The sequence below is a fragment of the Saccostrea cucullata genome, unplaced genomic scaffold (assembly GCF_032062105.1).
Source record: "Saccostrea cucullata isolate Sc308-1 unplaced genomic scaffold, CSIRO_AGI_Scuc_v1 ctg2457, whole genome shotgun sequence".
Taxonomy (NCBI): Eukaryota; Metazoa; Mollusca; class Bivalvia; order Ostreida; family Ostreidae; genus Saccostrea; species Saccostrea cuccullata.
The window spans coordinates 90,979-104,446 of NW_026940281.1; the positions used below are offsets into that span (position 1 = coordinate 90,979).

Sequence of the window (13,468 nt, forward strand, 5' to 3'; positions counted from 1 at the left end):
TCATGGCCTCCGGTTTAAACACTATATGCCAAATTTATATTGTTTGAAAGTTGTTACACAATACCACGTGAAAAAAGGCCCGTGGGCCTATATTTAATTCTTTTCAATAACCACTGAGCATATTTCAACCAAACTTGGCACAAAGCATGTTTGGTGAAAAAGAATCCCAATACAAGGGAAGGTTAATTAGAATATGCTGAGATATTGTGGTGTTATCTTAAAAATTAATTGTTAAGAAATTAATGATTCAGAAAATAAAAAATCTAAACTGTTTCAAATCAAACGATATTGTGAGAGTGAGGCCATAATAAGGGGTCAAAGTTTGTACAGAAGAAAATGGGGGGATTTTTTAAAAAAATTTCAAGAACAGAAAGTGATTTTTATTGAAAAGTACTAATATACACACAATTGGTGCAGGAAAGGGGGAGTATTCTTTTTGCTTGTTGTTTATGAGAGATTACATGTCATCTTCCCCTTTTTTGCCACTTAAGTACAAAGAGTATTTTAGTATTTGATAAAGGAGAGTGTCAATAATTAGAAGGCACAATAAATTTTTGATACCAAAGACGAGAATTCTTAGGACAATTCCCAGTTAAGCTTGGACTTTCAGTAAGGCGTGGCATACTCAACGTTACATAATTAGCTCCTGAAATTTACGCAGCTTTCCTTCACGGTTGAAATATAGTACATGGATAGAAATTTGGCCAAATGTCAAATAGTATAGCAAATAGCCAATTAAAAGTTCTCGCATGGCACAGAGGCGGGGCTTAAGTCGTTTCATCGTTGTCAATAACAATTTATAGCCATTTGATGTTATTAATTTCTTAACCAATGAGAACCTGTATGCCACTGTTTGTATATGATGTTATTAACAAGATAATTATGTTGCACCAAGAATACCACATCTTACTGAAAGTTTTATCAAAGCTTACCTGAGAACTGTGATATGTATATGGGTATTTATTAACAAGATCCTGTATACAGTAACTTCCAAGTTTCAAAATGGTATTTATCCACACCCTTGTATACAATAAAAGTCTGATTTAGTGAGCATGGTTGCTTACTTGTCTTGTTTTAGGCACTGGCTATTTCATAAAAGAAGTGGTACATCAACATCTGCTTCAAATGTTCAGTAATTTCAGTAATACATCAAAGATTTATTCATTGAAATCTGTATCCACTTTATTTTTCTCTTCAGATTTTTGGGGAGGAGTGTGGACAATAATCATCTGTGTTGTTTTGTGCCAGCAGCAGTTGAAGAGGCGTTCACAAATCTACGATAAAAACAATGTTCAATTCAAAGTGCTTGGATATTCTAACTTCTGTTTCAATAATATTCTCTTAATTTATATGTGTTTAATATAGCGGATAATCAGGAAGTTGTGAATCTCTGTGACAAACAGGAAAGATTTAAAACTCAATCCTGATAAACTCGGCTTCCTAAATTCCTCGTAAACAGAACATTCTACAGGAGGTGTAATGGCTGTTGAAAAGCTCGATGTCAGGATCTTTACTTTTCACATAATCCAATAGCAATGTTTTGTGGATGTAGTAATTGTCTTGTAAGATATATCTATAAATTGCAGTTTGTGAAATGGTTCAAATGGAAACTTATTAATGCTAAATCTACAAAGGAAAGAAATTTTAGTGAAGCCGCAGAACAAAATGGATTGAATGCTTTCAATGACAAGAGATTAGCAGCAAGATATGTGACATTAATAGTGCCCAATGCAATCCTCTGAACTAATATGTAATTGTACATTTCTATTATTTAAGATTGTGTCATTCATGGAATTTGTTTTAATTTTTAGCAATCACTGATTAGAGCCCCTTTCATCTAAAAATAAAATGAGATTTATGTATTAAAAAACTTTTGTTGTTGTTAATGACATATAAGATGTGTAATCTTTATTGCTCTGAGTTTATCCACAGTTTCTGATATAAATATAATTACTCGGTACTAATAATAATTATTGTATATCTGTTGTTCATTAGTTGTAAAGTATTCAGAGTCTGCAATTTCTTTAAATCTGCAGCTGAACTATATTTCAACCTATTTTGGTATACATGTGTAACTTACTAAGACTTGGATGAGAGGAAGTGCAATTAATGTGTGTAATTATGCAAAATCTTTAAACTCATAACAGGTTTTAGGTTATTATGGTGGCATGCTGGTCTATGGTTAGGGTTCTATGTACTAGTATTTTGGTGGCATGCTGGTCTATGGTTAGGGTTCTATGCACTGGTATTTAGGTGACATGCTGGTCTATGGTTAGGGTTCAATGTACCGGTATTTAGGTGGCTTGCTGGTCTACATGTATGGTTAGGGGTTTTTTTTTTCAGGGTTGAATTTCAGGCCATTTATCCAAATAATTCATGCCTTCTTCAAAAAGTTTTTATACCCTTGGATTTCATGCATACTGGGTAAGTCCGAGAGGATTCGAGGGACTAAGTCCTCTTTTTTTGTTCGCAAAAGCACGTGGCCTGTATTTTTATATATAAAAGGAAATAGGTTGTACTTTTTTAAGGAAAGAAAGAAACATATCTTTCTTCCTATAAAGTTAATTTTTAAATTATAAAGATGATAAAGTTCAAGAGTCTACCTTTACATTCTACACAAATCAAATTTATTTAATATTTAAAAGTTGAAAGCATTGTAAATCTGATTGGAAGATAAAATTTTTTGCTATGTTTCCTTAGAGCGCACTTGTTTCAGACATCCGGGCGATGACCCGGTTGACTTTTATCACATGACATATTGACCCGGTTAGTATCGCTGAAACGAGTGAAAATTAAGCCGGAAAATAGCTGATACTGTTATTAGTGCTGTTGCTGTAAAAAATAACTTTCTCTGAACGCACGAGGACAACGATTTTGTGCATATATTTCGTTTTAATATTTACTAGATCCATTCAATGTACAATCTGTGAATTAGGAGCACAGGGCCTTGTTACACACAAAACTGAAAAGTAGCTTTAAAATTTAAGGAAAAAAATGTTGGTCGTTCGCGCAAAATGCAAATATAAACAAACATGTAAAATTTACTTATTTGAAACTTGAAACTTGTTTATTTAATTAAACGCCTATTTTTACATAAAACGTATTCAATGGCGTTGTACATTAAGAAAATAAAAGATATTTACATATATACATAAATTATACATATTCATAAAGTCCTTTTTTTTTTACACATAATACTACATACATACGAAGAATTAAAACAAGGAATTGAAGTCTCTGAAAAAGTAATTTTTTAATTTGTTTTTGAAAATGTCAATTGATCCTGAGTTTTGAATACTGGTTGGCAGTTCATTCCACAGTTTGGGGCCGATGGTACTAAAACTTCTGTCACTAAAGGTTTTTCTCTTATTAAATGGAACATTATAATGACTTTCAGAATTTCTTGAAGAGCGTAAATTGACATTTGATGTTTTTTTCGTTAACAGTTCTTTTAAATACTCCGGTGCTTGGCCAACAGAACAATTGTACATGAATGTTAGAATTTTAAAAGATATTCTGCATTTGATTGGTAGCCAATGAAGATCAGAAAGGGCTTTCTTAGAACTGTCATATTTTTTGCGGTTTAAAACTAGTTTTGCGCACATATTTTGAATTCTTTGCATTTTGATGATTTCTCCTTGCGATATACCATACAGAATCACATTGCAATAGTCCAAATGGGATATAACTAAAGATAAAACTAAGACTTCTGTTGCTTCGGTCGTTAAATATTTTCGAATACATTTGATTTTTTGGTAATTAAACATAGCTGTGCGGCATTTTTTGTTGACATGATCTTTAAAATTTAAGTTCTCGTCCAGAAAAGCACCTAAATATCGTATACATTTAACAGATTCGATCTCATTTTCGTTAATGTTTATAGATTTTGTTGTACATTTTTCTAGTTGCCGTTTGCTTCCAAAGAGGATGAATTCTGTTTTTGATGAATTCATTTTAAGCTTGTTTGCATTCATTCAATTGTTAATATCGATAGCACATTCCTCTAGCTCGCGAATGGCGTTAATTTCATTGCGTTTTGACGTTGGGTTAAACCGTTTATTTGCGGTATGGTCGTCTGCAAAGCCATACACCGATATGGTTGAAGGAATGACATCAAATAAGGTCCCTGCGTATGTTAAATAAAGCCAGGGTCCCAGGCAGCTGCCCTGAGGAACGCTGCACTGCAGTTGACGTACCGATGATGTCACGGAGTTAACGCACACCGTGCAGCCACGAGCCCAGGTAGCACAAAACATTTTCAAAACATTTTATTGGTGTTGCAAAAAGGTTTTTTCAAAACATTTCAGACTAAACATTTTAAAAATGTTTTAAAAACATTTCCTTTTCTCATTATAACATTTTAAAAACATTTTAAAAATGTTTTCTAAAAGCTTATGATTAAATCCTTTTGGAACATTTTTCTAAAATATTTTTGAAACGTTTTAAAAATGTTTCAAACGGTATGTTTAGCTTTCAAATGTCAAAGATTTTTATATTACGTTTTAAAAACGTTCTTAAAACATGAAATGAAACATTCCTTTTCCATAAATCTGAAACATTGTATTAATACGTCTCTGAAACATTTGGAAGGAACGTTGTCAAAATGTTTTTGAAACATTCTGAATTCATTTAAGGGTTTTTATAGCTTCCAAATATCGAAGATCTTATAAAACGTTTTAGAAACGTTTTTAAAACATGAAATGAAACATTCTTTTTCTGTAAATCGGAAACATTCCATATACGTTTCTGAAACATTTGTAAGGAACATTTTAAAAATATTTTTAAAACATTTTTAATATCGCTGTTAGTTAAAAACATTCAATTCCGGATATTTTTCAGCCTAGGCAGTGAAAATGTTTATTTAAAACAGTAACTAAAATAATTATTTTCACTACAATTGAAATATTTTAATTATAGTTTTGACATTTTTTGGAAACATTTTCAAAGTGTTTCTGAAACATTTATGTAATTGCAGCACATTTTAATTCGTTTAGTAACTTTAAAAGTATGTTGTGGGAATAATTTAAGAACATTCAATTGAATGTGTTTTCTTTTTTTAAAGACTTCTTTTTTTTTACTGCTGCTGTTATTTTCAAAATGTTCTTAATTAAAACATTCAAATAATGTATTATTGCGATTTTTCTAAAATTTAGTTAATGGAGAAAACAAATTTATAGAAAAAATAGTGTTAAAATGAGGAATTCTTGTTATTTTTAATTGAAAGATTTTTTTTCGGGTATTTTATAATTATGATTTCTTGTTTTGGCTTCTTGATAAAACAGACATAATTTATATAAAGTCCTTTGATTAAACAAATAAAAAAAAAACCAATAAATGAAAAGATATGCAAACAAAAAAATTAAAATATATTATAAATTTATAAAATCATAAGCATTAAATAAAACTCTTAATGTCTTTTTTGAAAAAAAAATGTTCTTCATCAAATCTGTGATCCACTCCCAGAATTTTACTCTGAGGCATTAGATAGGGATTGGCACACTGGTCAGTTTCAGTGTCATGATAACCTCTTATGCAATTCTCCTGCTGGGCAGCGTGTTACAGAGTATAGTGGTTTGCTGCTTATCTAGGCCAAATTTTGAATTCTGGTAAACATGATGTGCGCGCTTACTCCGTGCCGATTGGAATGGGAAGACTTTGCACCATTAAACCACAATAATAACCTCGGGATTTATTAACTTTGAATGGTAAGAGTTATTCCTTTATCATAGACTTTAAAAGATCATTTAAAAATGACTTTTATACAACCAGTGCATGATCAATAACTTTGTACAAATGTATGAAGCATACGTATATATGTGTTTGATTTGAATATTTCATTCTTAAGGCAACACAATTATATCCTTGATTCAAGTATTCGTTGTCTTTGTTAAATGTTTTAAATTCATCAAACAATATCATGAATATGTTGATTTAAAAATGAAATTTCTTTACAGCATGGTGTTGATTGCATCATCCGTATTTTCAAATTCCCACATTCAAAAGACCCGCCTTTGGTGAAGGCAAAGGTGTACGTAAATACTGTTACTCTTCAATAACATTGTCATAGTAATTATTTTTCTGCTTTTTTCGATGCAAATGAGGAAAGAACTTTAATTTTATATAATTATTTAAAATAATTTTTGTATATTTTCATTGATTATCTAAAGATACATTAGATGTAGAATGCTGATACAAACACAATTTTCCTTATCTTTACAGATTATGCTATTCTCCCCGAGGAGCAGTATCTTATCAGCCTTTTCAGTGTATGTGATTCTAACTAAGTCTTATAGATCCGCCACTCTGTTCTACCTTTACCATGTTTACAGTGAACATAGGATTTCTGTGATTATGGGCGTATTTGTTTCCCAAAAACTGGGTTTAGTTTTGAACCAGTTTTGTAAACTGTTCATTTGTTCCACAAACTGGTTTTAAACTAGTTTAAACCCGGAACCGGTTTTCCATTTGTTTTGGCTGTAACCTAAACCAGTTCGTTAAACCAACCAAACCACCTCCGATGGTGGTTTATTCGGTTTACGAAAGAGCGGGAAGTATTCCAATATGGTGGTGATGAAAGATGGTGACTATTCTAATAAAGAAAAAAGTTATAAATACGCCCATTAATTGTTTTTTCGAGGACAAACAACTCTTTTGACTAAAATGCCACATTCTGATATTTGATGTTTTATATATAAAGCTTCAGAGAATTTATTAATGCTGCATATTGAAAATAATGGTGTTTGTTATACAGTAATGAACAGAATATGTTAAATTTTCCTTTTCAAAAATAAGTTTTGGATCATTTGGACAAACTTCAACATTTATGGTAAATTGTATAACATACTGTAAAGAAAGCTTAAATATTGGAAATCTAAAAAGTAATTATAAATACCCGAGTGTTTATCTTTCCATGTGTAAAAAATGTGGAAATTGTTCATATGATTAATCTTTGAGGCATTAAAAATATAAATACTGCACTTCAACTATAAGTAAGATAATCAAAGAATATAAAAAATACGTTTTAATTTCTTGAATTCTTTCATTAAGAAAAAGATTTTAACAAATTTATTAGCATGTATATTTGGTTAATACTGTACACGTATGTTGTTCTGCATCTTTTTGACGCCATCTTGTATATACATGTATAAACTGTTCATTTGTTTTACCGAGGTAAACCGGATTGAAATTTAAACCAGTTTGAAAAAACAGTTTTAAACCTTAAACCAAAACCCAAACCAGTTTATGTGCAACAAATTCGCCCTATGTTCTTTTAAAATTCAGTGAATGGATTAGACGCCGTTTTCAACCTGTGACTTGAAATAAAATAGATTAAAACTTGTACCGAGAATGGAATTTAAATGTGATTAAAATATTGGATATGGGTTTGTATTAAAGATTCAAAAATTAATTATAATTTGTTTTTATTAATTATTTCTTTTAAAATATAAATATTTCATTATTTAATGAGATAAAGTAAAAAAAAAATCAGGAAAAATACTTTCGTAACCTCGACTTGAATGTTTTGAAAACGTTTTAAAAACCAAACAAATTAAACGTGAATAAAACATTTTTGAAAATGTTTTTGTTACATTTAAAAATAATGTTATGACAACATTTGTTGAAATATTTTGTAAAATGTTTTAAAAACATTTAAAAAACCATACAAAATCACGTGATTTAAACATTGTTGTAAAATGTTTTTGTGACATTTCAAGAAAATGTTCCGGAAACATTTGCTGAAATATTTCACTAAAATGTTTTAAAAACGTTTAAAAAACCATACAAATTCACGTGATTAAAACATTATTGAAAATGTTTTTGCAACATTTTAAGAAAATGTTCTGACAACATTTTGCTGAAATATTTCACTAAAATGTTTTAAAAACGTTTAAAAAACCATACAAAATCACGTGATTAAAACATTTTTTAAAAATGTTTTCGCAACATTTTGAAAATGTTTTTAAAACATTTTAAAAATGTTTTTGTGTTAGCTGGGAGGCCGCAGATAAGAATCTATCCACTTTAATGCCGAACCACATATTCCATACTGTTTTTGAAGTACATTCAGCAAAATTTCGTGATCTACCGTGTCAAATGCAGCACTTAGATCTATTGCAATTAAAGCAGTAACTTCTTGTTTTTCCATCGCGTCAAGAAGGTCATTTACAAGTCGTAGTAGAGCTGTTTCGCATGAATGAAAACGTCTGTATGCAGACTGATTTTTGGGGAGTAGATCATATTTTTCCACGTGCACATTGAGTCTATAAAGGGCTGATTTTTCGATGAGTTTAGAGAGAAACGACAGGTTGCTAACAGGTCTGTAATTTGACAACTCGAGTTCCAATCCTACTTTCTTTAACAGGGGTCTTACAATCGCCTGCTTCCAAGTTGAGGGAAATACACCATGCTTCAATGAAAGGTTTACAATTTTTGTAATGTTTGGTAAAAGTTCGTTTAGAAAAGATTTTAGAATATTGGTAGGTAGAATGTCCAATTCACAAGATTTGGTTTGTAATTCCATGATCAAATTTGTTACTTCAGCTTGGGAAAGTTCCTGAAATTCGCTAAGTAAGGGTACGTTTTTATGTTTTGGTTCAAAATTTTCGAACGTTTTCAATGATTTTCTAATTTTGTCTATTTTGTCCATGAAAAAGTCGGCGAATTTTTCTGCTAAATCTTTGTCGCTTTTTGCGTTGGGCATTGGGGTTTCAGTCCTAGTACCAGATAGTTGTGAAACAAATTTATACAGCTTTTTCGAATCTCCTTTAAAATTTAAAACCTTTTCATTCAAGACGCGTTTTTTCTCTCTATTTAACTCGTAATTATACTTGTTGCGCGCTACTTTCATTGCCTCGTACTGCTGTAGTTGTTTGTACTTTTTCCAGGTTCTTTCTGCTTTGCGCGAGATGCATTTTAGTTTATTGATTTCGTCTGTAAACCATGGTTTAGGTGCTCGCAGAATTCGCGTTTTTTGCTTTACTGGGGCATGCTTGTCCAGAATATTGCTAACTGCGGTTTCAAAGTTTTGAACGAAGTCATTAATGTCGTCACAATCTATAGTTATATACTTATTATCTCAGTACTGCATGTTTATTGAAAATGAAACTACTGCAAATGATAAAAAACGAATATTTAACCATCAAGAAAATTTCTAACTCCGTTTACCGCCATATTGCTTTTCATTTGGTCGCTCGAAATGTTTCGGGCGATGCGAGCTACTTTCTGACCGTCCGGCGGCTTAAAAATATTTGAAACAATTAAGTGACTTGCCCGCTTCCGGAAGTATCAACCGGCTTGACCCGTGAAACAAGTGCGCCTTTAAGGTTCATGACCCTCTGACAAGAGGGGTAACTCTTATTGGGATAGATAAGTTTTTTCCTTTAAATTATCAAAGTTAATAAAGACCTATATATTTTGTAAAATTGTGTCTCGCAAGGTATATTAATATTAAAATTTTTGTATTGTAAAATAGATTTCTTTAGGAAGATATTTAACACTAATGCAAAATTTATATTACATGAACTGAAGGATGCAGTGAATTTACTGCTAGACATCTATATCAGCTATTTCAATGATAAGCAAGTCAAGCTAGAGTTTGCAAGCCGTCTTTCATTTCCTCCTGAATATCAAACTCCTGCGTGGTTAAGCTATTTTTCCTTGTGGCTGGACTGTTCATCTGTGGTCGTCGTTTGTTGAAGAGATGCGCTATGTCGCTTGAATTTCATTTTTGCTATCAGAAACCCTTGGTTAGCGAAGATGCTTGAATTTAAGAAAATACCTTCTAAAAACAAGCATTAGTGACTGTGTCACCTACCCCTTACGCCGCATACAGATATAAACACAAATATTAGCAAAGTGCTCCGAGAGTAAATATCGTTGTCAAAATTCCAAATCTTATTAATAAAGTATTCATACCTAGTCTCGTAGCAGATTTAGCTTAACGCTCTTATGCTCGGGAGATTTAAATTTATTTTCAGTGATATATATATTTAATACACTTTAAATCACTTTGAATAAGGGCATTCAATAGTTTTGTTCTCTCAAAAGAAAATTTTATTCGTCTGAATGGCTGACAGTAAAAGACAATAGGAGACTTCAATATAGCGTTATCGATTGCCTGATCGCCCCTTTGGTGGAAGAACTGAATGTTTTAGAGAATCATAAAGAGAGCAAATCACAATATATCGACACAGGCGCGCAGTCTATTCGGAGGGCACCTGTAACTATGTAAAGTCCTATGTTGACGGCGCACCTGTTGGGTAAACAGAAAGAAAGGTATATTGCTGCATTTAAACAAATTGTCATCGGATCTTGTACGTGGGATCAAAATGTGACTGTTATGAAAACAATACTTATAGTTTCAGGTGACTTGCCACATGGCGGATCTCCATAACATACCGATATTTCCTGGTGCCAGGCTAGGTAAGAATTCTCTCTCTCTCTCTCTCTCTCTCTCTCTCTTTGAGATACGGCTATTGTTTGTATATCAGTTTGATCAAGGTTAACAATGCTTAAGTAAAAGCATTACACAAAATCTTTGTATGGGAAAACAACATTACAATATATATTTATTTCTGCTTATAAATGATATTTTTGTATTGTAAGATCTTCTGAGGCCCTCATCTCCCAGTGTATACCACGAGAAGGAAGTGGTGACCGAGATTTCCCGGTGTCGTCAGCTGGTGCACGTGCTTCAGAGGGAATGCATCATCTCGGTGTCGGGGGAGGGCGTGGCCCTGGGGCGGGAGGGACCGCTGACACTACTCCTTGTGGGCACCTTCTACGGGAAGGTCTATGCGTTTGACTGTTTGGTGAACAACCGACTGTTCGACAAAGGAGGGCTACGATTCCTTCTGGAGAACACAAAAGTTCTCAAAGTAAGTCACCCTGTCTATAAATAATGATATCTTAAACACGTTAAACTACTTTAGAATAAATAACGCGGTTAAAAAAATCGACAAAAACACTGCTGATAAATGAGATCGTTTAATCCATATCATTTTTGTTTTCAGGTGGCCTTTTCATGTTGTTTTTTAAGTGCCGCTTTATTTACACAGTTTGCTGTTCGTCTCCGTAACGTGTTCGATACTCAAGTAAGTTCCATGTTGAATGCCGCTTAGAAAAATACATAATGGGATTTTAAACTTTAGAAATTTACTTAATTGGTTTATGGATAAAGTTTATAAGTTTTATATACTAGTGTATAGACAAGATTCATTGACTACTTCACACGTTTTGATTATAAGATAGCTCATCTAGTGATCCGGGAATTTGAGGGCCGGAAGTTACCAGAACGTCTGACTCTGTTTGATATTTGTCAGTGCTATTCTGGGACCGGAAATCCTTATGGCTGGAGGACAGATGTCAAGGTATTGGAGAAAAATGCAAAAAAATGTTACAGTTGAAGTCAAATTTTACGGGCATCAATTATCACTACCACCATGCACAATAAAAGGAGTGCTCGAATATGAATAATTGTATATATAAATGGATAATTTTGAACCTTTATCCCTTTTTTTAATATGTTTTTTGAAGGACATGTACCTTCGGAAAATGGGTGACTACTGGTCACAGCGACCTTTGACCTGTGAGATGTTAGAGTTTGCCGCCGATGACGTCATGTCCTTCATTCCGGAAGTCTACAGAAGACAGTCCGAGTAAGATGTGAAAGTTTTTCTTTCTCTATTATTTCTCTTCTCTTTAGCAAATACAAGAGATGATGTCAGTCTCACATTTGATTACAAATATCGTTGCAGGTTTCTAGAGGAACACAAACTAATGCCCAAATTCAGGGCGCGGGTTGAAGAGGAAATCCTGGTTGAGATCAACCAGGAGGTCAAGAACATGCGCGGTAAAAGAATCGAAGCCATCGTAATGGAGGTGTTACATGACCTTGACAAACGGTATAAGGACAAAAAAATTAAGATAGAGGAGTTGTCAGAAGACCAAATGTACGCCCTTCATCTTCTCCAGTTTAACGACGCCAAGTCAATATCACCGCAAATTGACAAATTAAAAACAGACTACATCATGGACGAAATGAAGGCGGTAGAAAACGACCTTTACACAGATCAAATGATGATCACCAATAGAAACGGCCTTGGCGATGACCTCAAGATGTGGGAAAAACACCCGGATGAAAACGTCAGGCGAAAGGCTCGAATGTTGCGACTAGAAATTTACAAATTGATTCTGAAGGAGATTGGTCGTCGATATTCTGGGTTTTCTGTGCCTCAGGTTTTCAGTGAGCTGGAAAAGCAAGCTCTTAGGTCTGTGACCCCGGTGTCGACCTCTGACCTTAACTATGACCCCTTTGTTTTGGGTCAGCACTGGATTGTTGTGGAACATGACATCGACCAAGCTCTGTTTAACCTGAGGTTTGGACACCCGCACCTTCAGATTTCAAAAGAATTCAGTGACCGACTTAAATCTTATGACAAACTAGATGTACCAGAAAACATTCAAATGAAGGCCAAGCTTCTTCTCTCTTTACAGTCTAGTAAAGGAACGACATACGGTTGACCTGCGAGTTCCCGGAATCTAGAAAATTGTAGCTCAGTCCCTATATTCTGATGCAGAAATAATATTCCGTGGAGCGTTTGCTTTATAATGAAAGAAAGTAAAAGAAATTTCAGTTATCTTTGAAAATGCTATCGAATAAAATACTACAATGTGGTTGTTTTTAGTTTCTTACCATGTTAATTAAAATATGGTTTACAGTTTGTGTTTTTACGTATGTATGTTTGCCATTTACATTCGTTGTTAAACTGCAAAGAGTTTCTGTTGCTAATTTCATGATTCGAAAATATTGAATCCTTTTTAGAATAAAATATTTTCTTTAAATTAAAACCCTTTAGGTTTTAACAAAAAGCGATAGTGAGACTTAATCGATTAGAACCAAACGGAAGTCTTAACGTCTTAATTATATCAGTTAGGATAGTAGGAAGCAAATTTGGGGGAGGCATATATATTTTCAGTTCGGGGGACTCCCAACTATAAAAAATTCTTAATTTACTCAATATTTTATTAATATGTATAGTCAGCTTATAGATATATAATTGGATTAGTCATCAGGCATGGCCGTTAAGTGTCCTTCCATTTTGAAAAAATACATTGACAAGCAAAAAGTAAGGTTAACGTGCGTTTTTTTGAGGGGCACGAGCATAAACAGTACTAGCTTTATTTTCTATAATATGCTTGAAAACTGGATATCGGCAAATTAAATTGCAGGGGGGGGGGTCTCATTTTAAAGTAAGTAAAATAAAAACTATGAGTCCTATTTTGACCAACCTTGCATGGATGAATTACATCTAAGGATGCGCACTACCAGGCTTAATAATTTTGGATGCTGGAAATGGCTTACATTTCCCGGATGAGTGAACACTGAGTTAATGTTTTTGGTGCATGTCCCATTTCCAAGTTACTATGAGCCCTATATATGCTGGCCAAACTTGCATGGTTGATACAT

At 33.1% G+C, this 13,468-nt stretch overlaps 1 protein-coding gene across 1 annotated transcript in view; it reads left to right on the forward strand.

Moving 5' to 3' along the window:
- LOC134255062 (serine/threonine-protein phosphatase 2A 65 kDa regulatory subunit A alpha isoform-like) overlaps positions 1–12,585 on the forward strand; it is a 98,409-nt gene extending 85,824 nt beyond the window's left edge. Inside the window, exons 16-20 of the mRNA XM_062737584.1 lie at positions 10,606–10,877; positions 11,013–11,093; positions 11,247–11,369; positions 11,536–11,657; positions 11,757–12,585. Of these exons, the coding sequence (XP_062593568.1) occupies positions 10,606–10,877; positions 11,013–11,093; positions 11,247–11,369; positions 11,536–11,657; positions 11,757–12,522 (1,364 nt within the window). The 3' untranslated portion in view covers positions 12,523–12,585. The remainder of the gene's footprint in view (positions 1–10,605; positions 10,878–11,012; positions 11,094–11,246; positions 11,370–11,535; positions 11,658–11,756) is intronic.
- Positions 12,586–13,468: the final 883 nt, after the last annotated feature.